The sequence below is a fragment of the Felis catus genome, chromosome E3 (assembly GCF_018350175.1).
Source record: "Felis catus isolate Fca126 chromosome E3, F.catus_Fca126_mat1.0, whole genome shotgun sequence".
Classification (NCBI taxonomy): domain Eukaryota; kingdom Metazoa; phylum Chordata; class Mammalia; order Carnivora; family Felidae; genus Felis; species Felis catus.
The window spans coordinates 15000667-15023007 of NC_058383.1; the positions used below are offsets into that span (position 1 = coordinate 15000667).

Sequence of the window (22341 nt, forward strand, 5' to 3'; positions counted from 1 at the left end):
TAAAGAAGAGGCAACATGCACCAAAAGTTGCCCAATGTCACTTCTGCTTACATCTTATTGGCTGGAATTTACTAATATGGCCACATCTAGCTCTCAAGGAAGACTGAGAAATGTAGTCTTTATGCCAGCATCCACAGGTCCAGCTAAAATTTCTGCTATTAGGGGAAAAAGTGATATTAGAGAAGAGCTGCTAAGTGGTACAACTGGGATAAGAACCCAGCGCTGAGGGACTCCCGAGACCCTACTCCGTCAAGAACAGGTAGGCTTTAATTCCTATTTTTATAACCATGACCACCGGTCCTCTCTTCTTCATTGCATAAAGAAACTGCCGTGATTTTAGAATTGTCTATATACATTTCATTAGCTTTTGATTTAATAGCTAGAAACCATCTCCAAACTATATGGTCTCTGGTGGTTTAAAAAATACACCTGGTAACTCTTTCCTTCAAAAGATGGAGCCTAATTCCACTTATCCTAAGTGTGGACTGTATTTAGTGACTCACTTCTAACACTTCTAATGAATATATATGGCAGAAGTGACGAAATAGGACATCTGAGACAAGGTCATAAAATGATCATTCATGCTAGCAAGAGGCAAAGCCCATGCTTTGAAGTCACTCAAGCAGTCCTATGGAGAAGCCTTCACGGAAGGGAGAGAGGGAGGTGTCCAGCCAAGAGCCTTGTGAATGAGCTTAGAATTGGATTCACCAGCCCCAATCAAGCCTTCAGATGACTGCAGTCCCAGGAAACGTCTTGACTGCAACCTTTTTTTAAAAAATGTTTATTTATTTATTTATTTTTGAGAGAGAGAGAGAGACCGACCACGAGCAGGGGAGAGGCAGAGAGAGAGGGGGAAAGAGAGAATCCCAAGCAGGCTCCATACCCAGCATGCAGCCCAACGTGGGGCTCGATCCCACCACCGAGAGATCATGACCTGAGCTGAAATCATGAATCAGATACTTAACCAAATGAGCCACCCAGGCGCCCCTTGACTCCAACATTTTGAAAGGTGCTAGGCAGACCAGCCGTCCATGCCACGCCTGAATTTTCTGATCCTGAAAAGAGACTTGGGTTTTGGAGGGCTTTTTAAAAATGTTTTTGGAGTATTTGCCACACAGCAATATAATAATTCAGGTCTCAATGTAAATTTAGTGTTCTTCTGGCTTGAGAGTTAGAGAAAGTAGAAATGACCATCTTGGTAGCAAAAAACAATTGTATTTTAAATGGCTATGTCCCAGCTCAGCACCTGCTTTTATTTTTATTTTTTTTATATGAAATTTATTGTCAAATTGGTTTCCATACAACAGCACCTGCTTTTAAATGATTTGGAGATGTGTTTAGATGAGATGCTCTCGATGCCACTGTGAAGAGGAAAGACCAGTGCGCCATCCCTGCTAGAACATATTGCTAATATCACATCCCTGAGTAGTCCCAGGAAGCAGCTGAACCTGCTGTTAGCCAATTACCACCAGGAAAAACAGCTCAGTATCAATGAAGCCAACATCAGAATGATGAGTTTTGGCAAACTCCCTTCGGCATCCAGATGGATAATGCTGAACAATTCTACTCAACAGGTTACCTTACTTAGTTATGTGGAGAAGCACCGCGGGGTTTAATTACCTCAGGAGATCTGTTAGGATGCATTTCTGTTGAAAGTGGAAGATTCCACAGAAACAGTATCAAGGTTATTTTATGAGAGAGATGAATGGTTGCTAGATCCTGTTCCTCAAATATCCCAAGTCAAGGTCATGGTTTATGATGCCGGCTCTTGAACTTTCATACCAAGATATCGCTTCTGCCTACTATCTCCAGAGGAGGAACCAGAGAAACATGTTCTATTGCCAAGGGGGGGGGGGGGGAGGCGGGTCTCAGAATCAGCCAGTGGGAAGACTTTTTAAACTACAACCTTCCCTCGTCTCTCTGCATTTGGAGAGTCTACAATCCTTCATCCTTCATTGAGAATCACCACCATCATAAGCCACTATTACTAGTGGAAATGCATAAAAAAAAAAATAAATCCTCAGAAATGTGAGGGTGAGAAAAAGTTGGTAGCCACCAACATCTCTGAAATAATACAAAATACTTGCATATTGGGTATTTTTATTATGGGCCAAAGGGTTCCTATTTAAAATACAGATGAGGACACCCGGGTGGCTCAGTCAGTTAAATGTCTTGATTTCAGCTCAGGTCATGATCTCACACCATCCATGGGATCGAGCCCTGTGGGATTCTCTCTTTCTTTCTGCCCTTCCCCTGCTTGCATGCTTTCTCTCGATTTCTCTCTCTCTCTCTCTCTCTCTCTCTCTCTCTCTCTCTCTCTCAAAATAAATAAACATTTAAAAAATAAAATAGAGAGAAGATTCTTCTTCCAATGGGGCACTTTAACGCCATTCTTGGAATAAGGTAACAGGTGTAGCCTCTCTGCCCCAACCAGTTGGAAGCTTAGAGCTAAATTCCACACTCATTCATAGTAACTGCATTAGTTTAAGGGGCTGTCATATTTTTTTTCTTCCTCTTTGTATGTGGAGTTTTATTTCCCACTTCTGTTCTGACAGCCTTTGCAGTTTGCCTCTTCATTTATCATATGATGTCTAGATCCCATTTGGAAGCAAGGCAGCATAGAAATTTACAAATGAATGCGAGGGAAGTGGCAGGATCAGGACTCAGGTTTCTTTCTTGGATGCAGCTACCAAAATGCATTTTCAGAACAAGGGGCAGGAACCTCTAAGAAGACTGAAGCAACTGTCCCTTTAAGGAGTGGGCCCTGGGAAGCAGCTACCATCAGAGAAATCCCTCCTTGGCTCTGCTCCTAACAGAGCTTCGGGGACTCGCCACGAGAGACTTCCCTCTCAAGGCTCAAAGGCAGGTCGCGTTGGTAGATAAAAGACCCAGGTGGTGAGGCTAATTCCCAGCTCTGGAGGCCGAGCTGCGTTTCTGGCACTCCCACTCTTGTTGGATGATGTGCTTCTTTGTGTAGGTTTTATCGCCTCCTCTGGAAGAGAGAACGCGGAGCCATCAGCCTTCTCCGATAAGAGTTGCGAGTTTCTCTTCTTGTGACAGTCATGTCTCTGCCTCCTTAAAACCCCTCTTGAAAAGCCTGTCGAAGGAAGTGTCTCCAAAAAGGCAAGTAGGGTGTGCCTCTTGGATTTTTAAATCAACCAGCGAAAGGAGAGGAGGGAAAAAAAAAAAAAAAAGGAAGGGAGGGAGGGATGGGAGTCTTCTTTACAAGAAAATATATGATGGACCAGATGGGTGGGGGTGGGGAGGGGTCCTTCAGAGCTCCCGGCCCCCTTCTGGCATGAAATCACGCCCATCACCAGGCTTCTCCGGGCTGCAGTGCACCTCTCGGTGAGGAGCACACTGGGCTCACACAGAGCTTTAAAAATATCTCTCCACCCACTGCACGCTTGATTAATCAGGCAGGTTCTCACCCATGTGTCACAGCGGTGGCAGTGATATATACGATAGTGACATGTAGGTGCAGGGAAGGCACAAAAGGGTCTCATCTAGCAGGAAAGAGGAGGCCTAGCATAAAAGTTAACCAGCATGGGCTCTGAAGCCAGGTGACAATCTGCACACACTAGTTAGCAACCTTGGACAAGGTTATTCCGAGTCTCAATCTTCCACACTTGTCAAAATGGAGTTAATAATAATACCCGCATCAGAGGATTACTGGAAGGATGAAAGGTGTTAATTCATATAAAGCATTCTGAACGGTTCCTAGCACGGAATAAGCACTCAATAAACTTCTGCTCGGGTGATTATGATGATGGTGACCACCACCAATGTTGCAACTTGAAAGATGGGTTCCAGTAGACAGAAGCAGCTAGAACAAAGGCAGAGAAGCGGGAGAGATCTTGAGGTGGCAAGGAACCATCTGGAAGGAAAGCAGGGAGTCAAGCAGACAAAAAGGAAGGGTCTTGGGGGCACCTGGGTGGCTCAGGGGGTTGAACGTCCGACTCTTGATTTCAGCTCAGATCATGATCTCAAGGTGGTGGGCTCCATGCTAAGCACGGAGCCTGCTTAAGATTTCTCTCTCTCTCTCTCCCTCTGTCCCTCCCCAGCCCTCTCTCTTTCTCTCTCAAAAAATAAATTTAAATTTTTTTTTAATTTAAAAAAAGGAAGGGTCCAGGCCCCTCGAGACGTCATATGCTTGTTTCACTGAAGTTCACACAGCTGTAGGCTGTGGAGAGCCATTTAAGAATTATAAACAGGGGCACCTGGGTGGCTCAGTCGGTTAAGCATCTGGCTTCGGCTCAGGTGGTGATCTCTCGGTTTGTGAGTTCAAGCCCCGAGTCGGGTTCTGTGCTGACAGCTCAGAGCCTGGAGCCTGCTTCAGATTCTGTGTCTCCCTCTCTCTCTGCCCCTCCCCTGCTCATGCTCTGTCTCTGTCTCTCAAAAATAAATAAACATTTAAAAAAAAGAATTATAAACAAAAATGAAAAGTTTAAGGGCTATGTTGGTTGAAAATTGCCTTTAATGGGTCTGAGTAAAAAAAATTAAATTATTAACAACAGACTTCTGCTACAATAAAGTAACTGGTATAAAAATAACCCTCCCACCGTGTACAACCACACAACTGAACAAAATATATAAAATACAGAAAGCAGCTGTTTCCAGGCAGTAGACCATGGACAGCGCAAGACTACAAGTGTAGGGAGAAGGGAAACTGACCACACGAGCTCTCCACCTGGGGACCGCTTCCCAAGCCCAGTTCATACTTTGGGGTAGCTGAAGGCACAAGAACCTTATGGGATAAGGCAGCGGAGAGAAGAAAGCTGCAGAGAGAAAGCCCCAGAAGCCTGCAGGTGAGGTGGGTCTCCTATGAATACTTGGCCGAAGGCTGGACTACCCACATGTAAGTTGAGATTAAACCAGACTTACCAGGAAGCAGCTTCTCGGAAGTTGAGAAGAGAAAAGAAATACTAGAATTGAAGCAATCCCGGATGTCTGAAAAAAACCTCATTAATACCCCAGGCATCCAGCTGAGACACTAGAAGGACCACATCACAAGAATAAAAAACACACTCTAAAGGCCTTCTTTAGGTCCACATGATCAAAACCTAAAGCCAAGCCCTGATGAGACTCACAAGGAAGACAGTTTGGAGGCTGAGTCCCTCCAAGTTAGAGGGGCTTGGGAGACATGTTGGGATTCCCACAGCCCTACCCTGAAGAAGCATAAAACCAAACCTAAACAACTTGAAAGCAGTCAGGTAGTACCTGAACTACCTCCTGAGGCAAAAATCAGCCCTCTTCAGAGAAAGATAACAGAACACAGAGTCTCCATAGCATAGCATTACAATGTCCGGTGTACGAACATTAGTAGGCATGCAAAGAAACTAGAAAGTGTTACCATAATCTAAAAAAAATAAAAATTAAAAAAAAACAATAAAAACCAATCCCAAGATGGCCTAGAGCCCAGATGTTGGATCTAAGTACATAAAGACTTTAAAGAGCTACTATAAATATAGGAAAATTTGTCCAAATAATTCAAGAAAAATATTGTTTCACTGAGTAAGCAGATGAGTATTTCAGCAGAAAAAATGAAAACTCCAAAAAAGAACCTAGAATTAAATTTCTAGAATTTTAGAAATTAATTTTAGAAATTAAAATTCTAGAACTGAAAAAAATTGGGTGCATGCCTGTGTGTGTGTGTGTGTGTGTGTGTGTGTGTGTGTGTGTGTGTGTGTTGGAAAAAAGGGAGACAGAGAGAAAGCAAATGCTTCAGTATTAACAATTAGATGAAGACATACAGTTATTCACTATACTTTCCAAACCTCTATGGATTTGAAAATTTTTTTAAAGACTAAAGAAACTTTTTTTAAAGTTTATTTATATATTTAAGGAGATAGAGAGAACACAAGCAAAGGAGGGACAGAGAGAGGGAGAGAATCTCAAGCAGGCTCTGTACTGCCAGCACGGAGCCCGATGTGGAGCTCAAACTCACCAACTGTAAGATCATGACCTGAGCTGAGCCAAGAGCTGGACACTTAACCAACCGAGCCACCCAGGCTTCTCCAAGATTAAAGAAATATTAAAAGTATATACTAATATATTTGTAGGCCAAGAAGAAAAAAAGTTATAAGTAGTTGGATAACCTAATCAAGTGCATGATTAGGAAGTATCCCTCCAATGAAATGAAACTGAACTGAGACATGAATGACACTCTAGACGAGGCACAAGGAGATCAACTCCTGGTGACTACAGCTGTCTGGGAGGTGGGGACCTGGCCCAAGACAAAAGCAATGTGGTCAGAGAGCAAGGGATCGTTTCGAGATATGTTGAAAGAAGTCAAGATCTGCATAACTTTGCCAATTACACATGGTGAGGGGGGGGGGTGAGCGAAAAAGAAGAATCAAGGATGGCTTCCAGATTACTTTTGTAGCTGACTGGGTATGATGTGACATAATTTCCTGCGAACAATTCCAGAGGAGAGGCAGTTTTGGAGAAAAAAGAAAATCCATTCAGCTCTGGATCTCTGCAGCTTAAGGAACACGTGAGGCATCTACACAGGACGATGGGTCGCAGATCTAAACTGCAGGAGAGAGGCAGGGATTGAAGATATGCACGTCGAGGCAATCAGCACATAGGTGTCTGGGGGGACAACAACAAAAAACAACCCCAGGGGACTACAGTGGGCAGAAGATGAGGGGCACGCGAGGAACACTGGAAAAGACAAAGAGGTGGAAAAGATGCAGGTGAAGGACCAGCCAGTGACGTGGATGCCAAAGCAGTGACACACGTCAAAACCAGGGGTGTAAGCAGCACCGCCAGGTGCTACAGAGAGTAGCACCCCAAACTCAAAATAGCCCCCAAAGCGTAGATAAGAGCACATCCCCAGAAATATTAATTTTGAGATGCATACACACGTCAGGAGTTGAGGAGAATCTTCACTGTTTGCAACACCAAAGAAACCGGAGAAAAGCAATTTCCACCCACCCTGGGAACTACAGAGGTACTTACGGCAGGAGGACATTGACTCACCGCCATTGTTTGCCCCTGCAAACAGCAACCCACAGGCTACCTGCCCAGCAAAGGAAGCGGTCACTCCCTAGTTCATAACAACTGTTTTCCATGGTGACCTATTCCCCAACCCAATCCAAACCCAGCCCAGCAGCACCCTTTTTGTAAGCTCATCAGGAAACCCTACTCTCCAGGAGCAGCAAGAGCTATGGGTTGCTATGTCCCATCCTGCATTATTTGGGGGAAAGATGAGAAGTGAACCTGGGATCACTGAGTGCTGGATACTAGTTTGGGAATTGGAAGAGGAACAAGACAAGGGAGAAACAAAGGAGTTACATAATTCTGTGGCACAGGAAGCAAACCCAGGAGTAGCAGCAAACAAGATCCCACCTCCAGGAGTACCCGGGCGTCTCAGTCGGTTGAGCGTCCAATTTCAGCCCAGGTCACGATCGTGCAATTCGTGAGCTCAAGCCCCACATCAGGCTTACAGCTGTCAGCACAGAGCCTGCTTCAGACCCTCTGTCCCTCTCTCTCTGCCCTGCCCCAGCTTGCACTCTCTCTCAAAAATACATAAAACATTAAAAAAGAAACAAAAACCAAAGGTCCCACCTCCACTCAGAAGCCATGGACTTGGGGCGCCTAGGTGGCCCAGTCAGTTAAGTGTCTGACTTCGGTTCAGGTCATGATCTTGTGGTTTGTGAGTTTGAGCCCCACATCGGGCTCTGTGTTGACAGCTCAGAGCCTGAAGCCTGCTTTGGATTCTGTCTCTGTCTCTCTCTCTGCCCCTCCCCTGCTTACACTCTGTCTCTGTCTCTGTCTCTCTGCCCCTCCCCTGCTTACACTGTCCTCTCTCTCTCTCTCTCTCTCTCTCTCTCTCTCTCTCTCAAAAAAAAATAAATAAATAAACATTAAAAAAAAAAAAGCCATGGACTAGATGAGTGGCTTCTACAAACTGGACTCTCCAGCTGGGGCTGACAAGGGGAAAATTATCCCAGGTCCAAGATAAAGTGAAGACAAAACAAAGAAACTAAAGTTTCTTTACAAACCCTGTTGGCTCACAGATTCTGGGCCCGCAAAGGACTTTACGGAGTCACAAAGTAGAACAGAAAAAAGCAAAAGGGACCCTAGAAAAACCTCTTCTAACGGGAAGTAAAGGTAGCATCAGTTGGAAGACGTGGAGGAAAGGCTTGTATATATATGTGTCTCTGTATACATCATGACAAGACACAGAAGAGATTTTCACAAACTGTGTCCACATTGTTCTCAATAAGACAAAGAGTTGAGAGAGAATAAATAAATAAGGCCCCAGGAAGGCAAGAAGTCAGAGGCATGAGGAAAGCACATCCTAAGACTACTGCAGCAACAAAAAGGGGGATGGTCCGATTATACCCTAATAGCTGTAAGCTGGCAGCAACCCAAATACCCATTGAGAATAGAACAGATAAATAATTGCGGCATATTTATAGATGATGGGATACTATAGATTAGTGAAAATGAATCAACTTCAGCTATCCTCAAAAACATGGCTGAGTCTCGCAAATATGTTGAGGAAAAGAGGCTGGGAACAAAAGAACAGACATGGCATTGGCCCCACTGAGATGAAGAGAAATGCAAACACCATGAAACGCTGAGAGGAAACTAGGCTGGTGGTTGTCTTTGAGGAAGAGGCATTGGAAAGGGCCTCGGGGATACTTTAAGGTGCTAACAATACTACATTCCTTAGCCTCAGTAGTTGTTGAATGAAGGTTCATGTTCAATAATAACTGAATTGTGCATTAATACTTCCCTGTATTCTATTTTAACAAAGTTGGGGTTTTTTTTGTTTTTTGTTTTTGTTTTTTGTTTTTTAAAGGAAGGAGGCAGGCACCTGGGTGGCTCAGTCAGTTGGGCATTTGATTCTTGATTTTGGCTCAGGTCATGGCCCCAGGGTCGTGGGATCGAGCCCCAGGTCGGGCCCCATGCTGGACGTGGAGCCTGCTTGAGATTCTCTCTCTCCCTCTCCCTCTGCCCCTCTCCTCCACTCACACACCCTCTTTCTCTCTCTCTCTAAAAGAAAAAGAAAAAGAAAAAGGAAGGAGGACTACTGAAGTAAAATTAAGCTTCAAGGAAACTGAAACTTCCAGAAAACTGAAGATATGCTCTAAAGGCAGTAATAAAAAAATTTTCTTCATGACTATAGACAAGTAAGTCAATGATGTAGAAGACAAACTCGAGAAGGAATGCAGACTACATAAAATGATGTGAGTAGAGATGTATGATGTGGAAAACAAAGAATGAAAATGTAGCAGTAGAACAAAAGGCACAAAATACCCGCACTCAGACATTTCACAGTGGCCAGATTACATCCTAACAGCCCCAAATGGGAAACCCAAATATCCATCCTGAATGAAATGGATACAGAAATTGAAGTATACTGACATACAATGGATACCCATGCCATGTATAAATGAAAACGTATGAATTCAGACAGAGGTAAATTTAAAGATTAAGACAGCAGCATCGTAAGATTAGTCAGTCAATAGGATTAAGAAAATGGTTTTCACAAAATTAGAATTGGTAAACCTAATAAACGTTTACATGATACACTCTGAAAGTGCAAGGTATCGCTAATAGGGGCACCTGGCTGGCTTCGTTGGTTAAGCATCAGGTTCCTGATCCCGGCTCAGGTCACGATCTTGCAGTTCATGAAATCAAGCCCCATGGGGGGTTCTGAGCTGATAGCACAGAGCCTGCTTGGAATTCCCTCTCTCCATCTCTGTACCTCTCCCGCTCGTGCTCTCTCTCACTCTCTTTCTTCCTCCCTCTCTGCCCCTGCCCCACTCATGCGTGTGCACTCTCTCTCTCTCTCTCTCTCTCTCTCAAAATAAAAAATATTTTTTTAAAAAGATACTGCTAATAAATTTTGTATGCACATAAATTCCCTGGGTAGACTGCAAATTCCTTGGGAACAGGTAACGAATATTATACTTATTTCATTTCCTCCTCTACCCAGAAAGCATTCGGGTAAACATTCCTATCATGAATGAATAAATAAGAACAGACAAATGAATTAAATATGAATGAATGAATGTCTCCACCAATTCATCACTGCTGAGTTTGTTTGTTAGGTGATTTCCAACTCCAGTCTGGCCAACTTCATGCAGGTTTGCATGACTCCCTCTCTTTGTTTAAAGAGAAGAAACAGAAACTCTCCAGAGTGTATGTCAGTTGGAGATAACCTGCATAGTGAGTGGCTCTTTTCACACCTCTTCTCAGAAGGTAACCACTCACGGACCGGGTGAGTTTGTCCCTTCCACTGAAGGAAAGGGACATTCTATCCCGGGTGATAAACAGTAGCCGGGTAGGGGAACCTGTCCCCTCGGCGATTCGTAAGCGGGGGATTGCAGCCGCCACGGGGTAAGGAAGGGGGCACAGTGAGGGAAGGCGGTGCCCAACTAATGGATCACAAAGGAAGCTTTGATTCCTCTCAGTGTCCAACACATCAACTCCCTGTGCAATGCCATGTTTCCTCTGAGGATAAATGAGTGGCCCAGAGCAACAGGAAACAGGTCTTTAGGGCTCAGAGAACAGCAAACAGACAAAGCCTCGGAAAGGTGCCTTCCCCGAGAACCAACCTGCGCTTGGTTTTCAGACCCTGCCTGCTGGCTCTACCCTCAGTGCACATCTGCACAGCCCTGCCCGGAGCCCCAAGATGCTCGTAATAAAGCATAAGCAGTCATAACTCAGGGTTCACCTTGGCCAAAAGTAAATAAGTAGAAGGAATCTTCCATCAGAAAATAAATGGCCCTTCTCCAAGCTGAGAGCTGGATTACCCTCCTGAAGGACAACAGAGTGTCTTCAGCAGCTGGCCTCAGGCCTCAGGCTATAAAGTCTGGCTGGACTTCATTAGGGACCCCGCGGGGCCCCCACTGCTAAGCCTGCCCATGTAGGCTTGAAGGCTGTTAGAATCTCTCCCTGCTATTCGTGCCTGCTGAGAAGGCACCTTTCAGCCCTGCTCGGCTGCCTGGGGCTGAGTGAAACACGCTCCTGAGCTAGGCCACTTGCCCAGGTACATGGAGAGCGGTTCCACTGGCCACCCTGGGGGTGGGGGGGGGGCGTGGGGGGGACGGCAAAATCCAGCCCGCAGTCCTCTTGAAAAGCTGTGCGCCCTGGCAGTGGCCCAGATTTAACAGAGAAAAAAGCCGATGCTCTAAGGAAAAATCATCTCTTGATTATTCAGAGCAACGCTGGGAGGGAAGGGAAAAGGCAAGGGAAAGCCAGGATCGGTGAGAGCCACAGGTGATTTCCAAACTCCCTTTGGTTAGTCATCTCGACCTCTTTAAGAGTCACCTTTAAACACAGGGACTTTCTGCCCGGATCTTATGGCCTCTACTCACGGAGCCTTCCAGCCCCTCCTGCTGATGACTGAGCCCAGGGACCTACTCAACTAAACACAAACGCAAACACACCCCCAAATCAATGTACCACTTCCCTAAGCGGACTCCCCGGGGGTCCGGGGAAGCCTGGGTCCCGCTCAACATACTAGCTGAGCTTTGGCCTTCTCTATGGTCACCTGGCTTTGGAGGCAGTCAGGCCTCTACTGCCTGCTTCTGCGTCCGAATGTCCTCTGGCCAACTGAAGCCGAGGAGATCCCTGAGCGTCCTGCTCTCCTCTCCTGCCACCAGCCTCTGTCCAGACGGGGGCGAGCCTGGCTCTGCTTCCTGTCACTCCGGCTTCCTGTCACATGCCCCCACCGGGAACCCTACCCACCAGCCTCTGCTGCCTTACGGTTTACTGATATAAATAAGCCAGTCTTTTAGATGAGCAAGCAATCAAAATGGACAAGAGCAGGAGAGGCTATCAGACGGCCCTGTCCCTCCACCTTCCTCCACTCCTGCCCAGTCTGCAGCAAGCTGGGCTTCGCTGGCCCAGAGCTGGATTTCCCCGCCTTCCTCTTGCGAGTAACGGCCGTGAGGCGCCCCTCTTGCACGGAGACAGCACGCTGGTCAGACCATGTCACTTAAAAGCAAATAGGTGGGCCATCGGGGGTAACTCTGACATCTCTTTAGAAAGCAAATTTCAACTCCATGCTTTAAAATGGTGTTCACAAGGAACACGGCATCCCAAAACGTCGGGGAGAGCGGATTCCGGCTCGGCCTCTGCGGATGTAACACCTAGCTGAACATCTGGCTGATTCTACCACATTTTCGATTCTCGAAGAAATAAAGTCCTTCTTCCTGTTTGTAATTTTGCTGTTGAATCAGGGGGTTACCAATGAGGAGACGACAGGGCACGGTCCCAGGATGAATTTAGTCATGGTGTTCCCATCCCTATCCCTGCCCTGAACACCCTGGACTACACTGCGTAACAAAGGAACAGAGGCAATTAAAATAATTGCTGTCCATTCCCCCCATGTCTAGGCTTCCAGAGGATTCTGATCTGGGCAGGATTCAAAGCACCATGGCCCCAAGTCAAGAGACGGCCATTAGCAGGGCTTAAAACCTCCCCTACAGCTGGGCCCTGCGTGAATGACAATATGGAAAAATGCCGCCGCCGCTGGTGATCAAGATTCCGTAAACCGGAAAATGTATTTTGGCAGCGGAAGGCTGTCCCCCCCCAGTCCGGGCACAAAGAAACCAAATAACGAGGTCTGTCCCGCACAAAGAAGTCACTTGTGCAGAATTTATCTCTGAGCCCGTTCCCGTTCGCACCGCCGTTAGACTTGGCCACAACGGGTGGCCAGAGTCTGGCGCTTCCACCGTAGACGCACGAGCGCCTCCGATGCCTCCCGTGGGGGGCTGACCTCCCAGGCAGGGCGGGCTCCTTACCGTCCAGCTCCTCCACGGAGATATTAGCAAGCTGCTCGCTGTCGCTGCCCGCGGACAGAGATCGGTTGAGGTAATTCCCCTTGTACAACAAGCCAGCGGTCACGTGGTGGAAAGGCATCTTCTCCCTGGTCACAGAGAAGCGGGAGCGGGGAGAGAAAGAGGTCACCGTCCGTTCCTTCTTCCCTTCCTGAAAGGACCACCTTGGTTTTCAGATGGCCGGTTGTCGCTTTTAAAAGAACCATCACGTTTCTAGAGGGAAAGTCAGAAAATCCCAGGGTCCCCGTGGCCTGAACAATTCCCCAGGGACCCCGCGTTCTAGCGCTTTCTTTGCTCTACGTGCTACTTCACCGTCCCGATTTACTCGTGAGTTGGAACCATGCGGTCCTTGCACGCCGTGGGACATCATGTCATCATCACATCCTCGTCCTCTCCAGGCAAAGAAGAAGCCTCCCTGCTCCTTTTCTTGGCCCGATAAACTTTCTTGTGCTCCTTAAGGAACGCACATCTCAGAAATGCTGGGCTCCCCGGGGACTGGGCGTCTCAGCTGTGACCGTGTGGAGATCCAAGGGTTTGACTTCTCCCAGGTAAAGCAGATGAGCCACTCACACAGCACCCGAATCGGGTGGGAAACGGCAGGCCCTAAGTAAATACAGACAACCTTCCGCACCTGGGAGAAGTGGCCCCCGTGCCAGGCTTGGGTGCAGACACCTGCTGGTCAAAGCCGCTCATGAGCGCAGCCCTCTGGGACGCCGCTCACGCCACCCGCCCTGCCAGAAAGGCGCGTGGCACTCAGTGTCCCAGAACAAAGCTGCTTCCAGAATCTTACAGGGAATTACTGCATCCCTTAGACCAGCAAAGCTCCTCTGCCCAGAAGACAGCCCTGGGGCTTAAGAGGTCCCACCAGTGTGACACAGGCTAGGGGAAGAGGGAGGAAAGAGGCAGCGTAGGGAGACAGAGCAAGTGCAAAAGAGAAAGACAAGGCAGCTAGAAAGGTGGGCTTCTCCACAGCACAGAGAACACGGCTCTCTGTTACGGCGAGGGAGCCGCTGAGCGTGTTGGGACACATGTTGTGCTCCCCTATCTGGAAAGGGGGCTAAGAGGACTGATCCCCCTTTGAGTGGAATTAGGGAACAGGTAGGAAGTACGGGGAGTCCATTACAGGCTGTGAGTAAAGAACACCTCTTAACAGAGCTCCGGGAAGGTGAACTGGGCAGCACTGGAAGGGGTGATCTCCCCACCCCTGGGGGCATTCAAGCAGAGGTGAGGGCCTCTCTGCCAGGGTTCTGTGGGAGAGAGATAACTCCTGAGCTCTCTCCCCACACATCCCTCACTCTCCAGAGAAGCCACTTGGGAAGTCTTATTTCTTACTACGCTTTGCACCTGTACGATAAGAGGGAGCAGCCCCAAGGGCCCTCCAGGCACTGATGAGGTACAAGCTATAACTTACAGGAAGACCCCCCCCCCCCCGTCTCTGAGGATGACCGCTCAGGACATCCAGCCTTGCTGTCCCTCAAACCCACACTCGTGACAAGAACTGTCCTAACCGTGGGAGGTTGGAGCCGGCAGGCACCAGGGACACCCGGTGACAAGTGACAAGTCCTGCAGGACCCACACCCCACCCTCTCTCCAGTCCAGAGCACACACCAGCAGGTCCCTGTTTGGGCTGAGAGCCGCTGACTTACAAACTAACCAACGAGACACCTAAAAGCTACGGGGCTTGACCCGGAACACAGAGCCGGTTAGCAGAAGAATCAGTTCTAGAACACAGGCCTTCTTAGTGCTATTTCCACTAAGCGCGTCAGCTAAGCACCAGACATTTCCACCGGATGTCAAACTCTCATTTCAAACTCAAGATGTCTAAAAACGAATTAATTATCTTCCTGAAAAATAGGCCACACTTCCTGATTTCTCGATTTCTCTCAAAGGTACTTTTCACTCATCGTAACAGACGGGGCATCTCTCACAAATGTTCTGAGTCCCCAAAAAGTAAAACAGACACACGACTGAGGCAAGAGCCAGCCATCAGGCTCCAAAACCACACTCACCCCTCTCCGCCAGCCAATCACGAACGGCAGGATGCTAGTTACAAAGCATGTCTACACTGGCCAATTACAAGGGGAACATTCTCAGCTAATTAGAAGTCAGACTTACGCCTTGCAGCTGAATCGATCCTCACACATAAAAAACAAGAGTCTTTTGGGGCGCCTGGGTGGCTCAGTGGGTTGAGCGTCCCACTTTGGCTCAGGTCACCATCTCGCAGCTCGTGGGTTTGAGCCCCACGTCGGGCTCTGTGCTGACAGCTCAGAGCCCGGAACCTGCTTCGGATTCTGTGTCTCCCTCTCTTTCTGTCCCTCGCCTCCACCTCTCTCTCAAAAATAAACATTAAAAGAAGTTCAATACAAGAAGCTTTCTCTTGGACAAACACTTCAATTACCATCTCCTCTTTTCACCGAGGGAAGATTTTCAGACCAAACACACTGAAAAGTGAGAATCAGATGTCCCTTTTGCCAGGGCCGATCCTAATTTGGGGACAGGGCCATGGGCTGTGCTTAGTTCCCAACACTGGCTTCAGCTTCCCTCCCACCACTGGCCGCAGGACCCAGTCGGCTTTATCAGCGGTTATCTTAATTTCTAAGTCGTACAAACATGGGAAGACACCAATTTCACCACCCGGGGAGAGTCCCCCCCCCCCACCCGGCCGCTGAGCTCAGCACATGCGCAGAAAACATCCCCTTCCCCTTTTACCACCCATCATTCTAGGTTGTCCGCGTTTTATAAACATCTGCCCATTATGAGCCTGTCTGTCTGAGGCTCTGGGGGCACCACACAAATGCCTCCAGCCACAGTGACAAGGTTATACTCGGTCGGATGTAATCCAAGCCCCTCCCCAGGTTCAGTCACAGAATATATGTGGAGCACTTTGCAGAGAAAACTGGCCACCAGTGAGTCCCATTTGGCAGACCAACATGATTTGCTTCTGGAAAAAGCAGCTTGCAAAAGTAGGCTCAATCAGGGCGCCCAGCCTGCGCCCCCAACCGCTCCACGTAGAGTGGGGAAAGGAAACATGTAAGTGGACCCTGCGCGTGGACAAATGGAGTCATGTTCAAGAAAGGGAGGAATAAATACAATCCCAAGGAAGCTAAAAACAGCCGCTGCAATTAAAAACTAAATTTCACCCCACGCCACCTGGGGAAACCCAAGCTTTCAGATGGTCTCTTTGGCCAAGGAAGGGAAATATACACAAGTTCATCAGCAGAGACAAACACGATCCTGCACCGGAACTTAAAGATGGATCCTTCTTTCCAAGAAATATTTTTTCAGTGGCAATTTTATTCAGCGAGAGATATTAATTTGATGGTATGTCATATGGACAATTTTTTTTTTTGTATTTTCTGTAAGGCAGTGCAGTTTCATGGTAAGGAGTCAGAACTTTCTGGTCAAATCCAGGGTTGGGACTGAAACTGTAGCTCTTACCCTTATGGGCCACGGAGGTAAGTTGCTAACCTCTGTTAGCAGCACTCTCCTCCTATGCAAAAATGGGGTTTTGATATACACCAAACAGTATTTTTGTAAATGTGAAAAAAGATAAATTCCAGAAAGCACTGAGTTGAATACTAGACATACTCCCAACAATACCAGTGATTATCTGCTGAAGATTGTATGAAGCAGGACGCAGGGCAAAGAGACCACAGATTCAGTAGGTTGAAAATAAAACACGCTGGGTTATTAAGAGGGGATCAGTAAGGACCCGGCAGAGGGCGAGCTTCAGAAAGAAGTTGAATGGCAATGTGCACCCGGGTGCTGAGGGATCTGGTGTGTGAACAGCAGAGCACGGGGCGGGGGGCAGGGCGTGGGGGGGGGGGTGTCCCAATGCCACGTGCTCTCAGCAAGCAGCCAACTGTATCAGGAGCGAGGAGCTATTCGAATGGAAAGCACCAAAACTGAAGATGAGTCTGCTTCCTGGGCACCGGGGAGGCTGGCTTCATTGTCACCTCGAGGGCAAGGTATCAGGAGGCTAAAAAGGGGGTGGGTATAGGGGGAAGGGTGAAACCGATGAAAGGGAGCAAAGGCACACTTATCTTGATGAGCACTGAGTAATGTGTAGAATTGTTGAATCACTATGTTGCAAACCTGAAACTAACATAACACTATGTGTTCACTATACTAGAAATAAGATTAAAAATAAGGAAGGAAGGAAGGAAGGAAGGAAGGAAGGAAGGAAGGAAGGAAGGAAGGAAGGGGAGAGAGAGAGAGAAAAAGAGAGGAAGGAAGAGAGGGTGGAAGGAAGGGAGGGAGAGAGGAAGGAAGGGTAGAAGGAAGGGAGGAAGGAAGGAGGGAGAGAGAGAGAAAGACAGGAATGAAGAGAGGAAGGAAGGGCGGGAGGGAGGAAGGAAGGAAGGTGGAAGGAAGGAAGGGAGGGATGGAGGGAGAAAGGAAGGAAGGTAGGAAGGAGGGAGAGAGAAAGAGGAATGAAGAGGGGTAGAAGGGAGGGAGGGAGGGAGGAGGAAGGAAGGTGGAAGGAAGGAGGGAAAGAGGATGGAAGGGTAGAAGGGAGGGAGGAAGGGAGGAAGGAAGGAGAGAGAGAAAGAGGAATGAAGAGAGGGTGGAAGGAAGGAAGGTAGGAAGGAAGGAGGGAGAGAGAGAGAGAAAGAGAGGAATGAAGAGAGGGTGGAAGGAAGGGAGGAGGGAGGAAGGGAGGTGGACGGAAGGAGGGAGAGAGGGAGAGAGGAAGGAAGGAGCGGCTTCTGTTTTTAGGGGCAAGGAACTGGCATGTTTCCTGGCAGAGTAATAAGCAGAAGAGACCCACTCACACCGACGTGAGATGATGCCCGTCGAGGATGGTTAATTTTATGTGCCAACTTGACTGAACATTATTCTGGGTGTGTCTGTAAGAGTGTTTCTGAATGAAATGAATGTTTCAGTCAGTAGGCTCAGCGGGGGGGTGTGGGGGGGTGGGGGGTGGGAATTGCCCTCCCCAAGGTGGGGGGGGGGGGGCACATCCAACCTGCCGGAGGCCTGAAGAGAACAAAAAAGCAGAGGAAGGGAGAATGCGTTCTCTCTGCCTAACTGCTAAGCTGGGACACCATCTTCTCCCCCCTTCAGACTCCGACCCAGACTGGCGTTTACACCATTGGCTCTCCTGGGTCCCCAGCTTGCCAACCGCCTTTCATGGAGCCTCTCGGCCTCCATCACCGGGTGCGCCAATTCCTTATAATAAATCTCGCTAGGCATCCCTACTCGTTACGTTTCTCTGGAGAACCCAGACTAATACACCTTCCAAGTTTTTGTCTACCGTCCCAAAGACTCAGGCACGCTGCTGTGGGCTGATATTATTATTCGGGACAAATACTGCACCAAAATGTAATTCTGCAGGGCTCCTCAAAGTGTGGCCTGTGGACCACTGCCAGTTGAACACGGCTTACTGCTGGTCCGCACCGAGATAAGGACAGGAATTGAAAGACAGCATAGAAATTTTTACAGCAATTTATAGCATTGTCCCCACATCTGAGGAGGGGACCAGGTGACTTCATGTTCGAACTAATCCTTCCCCACGAATAGTTTGAGAAGCACTGCTCTTTATTTAGGTCGTATAGGTTCTGGTAATGGACCTCAGACATGGGTGGGGGGGGAAGAAATCTAGAGAAAGGCATTTTACCTTGTCTCTGAAACTTTTTCAAAGGATTTAAGAATTTGTAAAGTCTTCGACGGACTCTGGAAAGGAGGGACAAGACCTCAGCTGGAGCTTGCGCTCTCTGCGGGTGCCTGGGGTGAGCACGGAATCCACTGCAGACTTCCCAAAGCGGCCTGTGCAGCCAGGAGACATGCCCTTGCAGATCTTGAAGAGGGAACACGATTGTTTTAGAAGCGCTTAGTCAAATGCCCAACATACAAGGGGCATACAAGGAGCTACCCAAACTCTCTCCTATTTCAGGGGCTCGGGAATGGCCAACCGTGACATCAGGCTATCTCCTTTCCAGACTACGTGGGAATTGCTTTTTAAAGGCAAGCTGGGTCGGGGCGCCTGAGTGGCTCAGTCGGTTAAGCATCCGACTTCAGCTCAGGTGATGACCTCACAGTCTGTGAGTTCGAGCCCCGCGTCGGGCTCTGTGCTGACAGCTCGGAGCCTGGAGCCTGCTTCCGATTCTGTGTCTCCCTCTCTCTCTCTGCCCCTCCCCTGCTCACACACTCTCTCTCTCTCAAAAATAAATAAACATTAAAAAAAAATTTTTTAAGCAACCTGGGTCAAATCCCCGCTGTCCTCGGCACCACTGGGAAGCAGCAACCCCCTTACCTCCAGCTACTCAAGGATCACACCTCCCGGTAGGCCACGTGGCTAGAAATGGGAGGGTTGGGGGCACAGGCCCTGCACGTGGAGATGTGAAATTCGCTGCAGGCACAGGTGTCCGTGAGAAGGACCCTAGGAGCAAAGACCTAGGTGGATTATGGCTTTTCATGTCTTACTTTTGATTTAGGAAGAAATGCAGAAGATCTGAAACACCCCAGAAATGTACGTCTTCTCCTCACAGCCCAGGAGTTCAGTAACGGGGAGACGAGAAGATCCGATCTTCCTCCAGCAAAGATGCGTCACATGAATGCCAGCCAGACACCGGGCATTTGACTAAGCACTTAGAAAACAATTGTGTTCCCTTGTGAAGATCTGCAGGGGCATGCCAATTGGCAAACAGAGTTGGGATCGAGCTCAAATCAGACAGGAATGAGTAAGCAGAAAACACCAACGTGGGGGTCTGCATAAGAAAAGTCTGCATCATTACAGGAGGAAGCACTTTTAAGAAGATGTAAAGCAAAGAACATACTGTCGACGGTGATAGGATCCAAGAAAGAGGACAATTTTACGGTTTCTGGTTATGTCCTTACAAACAAGAAAGAGAGCAGGGTGCCTATGAAATGAGAATGCAAATTCATAAGAAAACATCCGAGTAGGTGAGGCGATATCAGGTCAAAAAGCAGAAAACAATATACTGAGAGGCAAGCTGGTCTGGAGAAGGGGCAGGCCTTGCAAAGCAAAGAACCCAAAATAGTAGCAGGAGGAAAATCTCCATTAATGGCAATAAAGAGTATTTCAAGCAAATAGAAAATCGAGCAAAAAACATCATGCGTGCACGGACCCACCACTCAGATTGAATAGAGGCTGATATTTTACCTTGCTTGGCATAGATTTTTTTTTGACAGTAACAATAAGATTATGTTGATGCCCTGCCCACCTCTCCCATTCCTCCACCTCCTCCCCTCCACTGTGAAATGCATCCTTCCCATCCATGTTTTAAATTCCCCTACATTTGCTAGTAACTGTATAGAATATATTATAGTATTGCTGTATATATCTTTACATTTACATAAATAATATCACACCACACATATGTTTTTACAACGTGCCCATTTCACTCTACATTAAATTTTAGGGATTTGTCCAAATCCATGCATATACACCTAATTTATTTTTAACTGCTCCATAGTTTTCCACTGTATAAATATGTTGCAATTTGTTTATTCACTATGTAACTGACGTCAAAGTATGCTCCGGGGAATATCCTCGTGTGTGTCTCTTTGTATATATTTGCCAACATTTCTTCCGCCCAGAGACCTACATAAAATATCACACAGGCTTTACCAAACTGCTCTCCAAAGTGGTTGAGTTAGTTTTCTATTGCCCTTGAAGTGAGTGACTTAGAACAACAAATATTATCTCACAGGTTCTGTGGTTCAGGAATCAAAAGTTGCCTCGCTGGGTCGTCCTGGCTCAGTAGATCTCATGAGGTGTCAGAAGTCAAGACATTGACCAGGGCAACCACCCTCAGAAGGCGTGACTGGATCTGGAGGATCCACTTCCAAGATGGCGTACTCATACAGCTATTCACAAAAGGTCTCACTTCCTTGCGGGCACCACCGTAGGGCTGCTCAAGTGTTCTTATGAAATGGCAGCTGGCTTCCCCCAGAGATGGGATCCAAGAGATAGAAGGGAGCTTTTATGACTTGGTCTTAGAAATCACATGCTGTTGCTTTCACTCTATTCAATTCATTACAAGCAAGTGGCTGCCTAAGTATAGCCCACACTGTGGAGTACAGCCCACACTGTGGATTCCTTTGAAAGATGGGTGGTTAGTCTAAGAGCGTGTTTATTTGCCCCACAGCCTTGCCAACATTTGGTATCAGCAGACTGTTAGACATTTTTCTTAACTGAATGTCCCTGACTGCTAGTTTAGGCATCTTCTTCTATGACTTTTGGCCATTCTGGGTTCCTCTTCTGTCAATTAGCTTCTCATATTTATATATTGGGTGGTTTCTCATTTTTGGATTGCCTTGTTCTTCCGTGTTATTGTTGTCCGATGTTTCAGGTCAACCTTCCTTTCGAGCCCTCCCATTATCCGTCGTTGTTGTTGTTGTTGTTCCGTTTACAACCAGAGCTTTTCTAGACTCTTGCACAAGTTCACCAGTTACTCAACTCATTGTTGCTTCTTGCGAGGCACACCTTCCTCTGAGTTCAATTCCCTTTTATTTATTTATTTATTTATTTGTTTGTTTATTTATTTATTTATTTATTTTGAGAGAGAGAGAGAGCACACAAGAGCATGTGCACGAGCAAGGAAGGGACACAGGGAGAGAGAGACAATCTTAAGCAGGCTCCACACCCAGTGTGGAGCCCAATATGGGGCTCCATCTCATGACCCTGGGATCATGACTTGAGCTGGACTAAATCTTAACTGTTAAATTATTGTATCTTTCACATTTCTTAAATTATTTTTTTAATTTTTTTTAAAGTTTATTCATATATTTTGAGGGGGGTGGGGCAGAGAGAGAAAGAGAGAGAGAGAGAGAGAATCCCAAACAGGCTTCATGCCGTCAGTGCAGAGCCCGATGCAGGTCTGGAACCCACAAATCATGAGATCATGACCTGAGCTGAACCCCAGAGTCAGACGCTTAACCGACTGGGCCACCCAGGTGCCCCAAATTCTTCTTTTTAGTTTTCATTATTTTTATCTGTGTATCTCAGAAGCAATTTCCTCAAAATTAAATTCCCCAATTTCTTGTTTTCAATTGTAACTTAACCCGTGGCTTAACCTGTCCACTGACTTTTGCATCGAAAAGACCATCTTTTCCATCCCTGGCCATTTAACTTGGTTTCTCTTACCAATCCTCCTCTCATGGTGCACTGGGTCTGAATCTTTGATTACAATTTCTAGTCTTTTACGTTTTAGGTTCCTACTTGCTCACATTTTCTTTCAGAATGTCTGTTGTCTCAATTTCTTAAGGCACTAATTCTCCTCTTTGTGCTTCCTGGACGTTGCCTGGCGGTGAACTGTGGCGGGCGTGGACTACCGCTTTCCGTGGCAGGAACTCCTGTGGCATCCTCAGCGGGCGCAGCTCTTGCCTTGGGAGCCCCATGCGCTGGGAAAGCCGAGTCCGTGGCACAGGTGCCACGGGGCACAGGGCCTCCCGCGCGGAGGACCAGTTTGTACCTTCATCCTTGGCTTGGAATGCCTGCACCCACGCACATTCCAATTTGGACTGCACTTCCCTGAACGCCAGGTTTGAGGTCTGATTTACCACTGGA

The 22341-nt window shown here is 47.4% G+C and overlaps 1 protein-coding gene and 1 long non-coding RNA gene across 7 annotated transcripts in view; one reads left to right on the forward strand and one right to left on the reverse strand.

Moving 5' to 3' along the window:
* CALN1 (calneuron 1) overlaps window positions 1-22341 on the reverse strand; it is a 529481-nt gene that overhangs the window by 375973 nt on the left and 131167 nt on the right. For all 5 annotated transcript variants that reach the window (XM_023246903.2, XM_023246900.2, XM_023246898.2 and 2 more), the window contains one exon: window positions 12771-12895. In XM_023246903.2, the coding sequence (XP_023102671.1) occupies window positions 12771-12888 (118 nt within the window). In that variant the 5' untranslated portion in view covers window positions 12889-12895. The remainder of the gene's footprint in view (window positions 1-12770; window positions 12896-22341) is intronic.
* On the forward strand, window positions 125-9136 carry LOC109495189. 2 transcript variants are annotated; one of them, XR_002738982.2, is made up of 2 exons: window positions 125-259; window positions 2978-3123. It is a non-coding gene; the product is annotated as an uncharacterized LOC109495189 (long non-coding RNA). The 2 variants fall into 2 exon arrangements; XR_002150459.3 differs by lacking the exon at window positions 2978-3123 and adding an exon at window positions 9017-9136 and having other exon boundaries at window positions 135-259.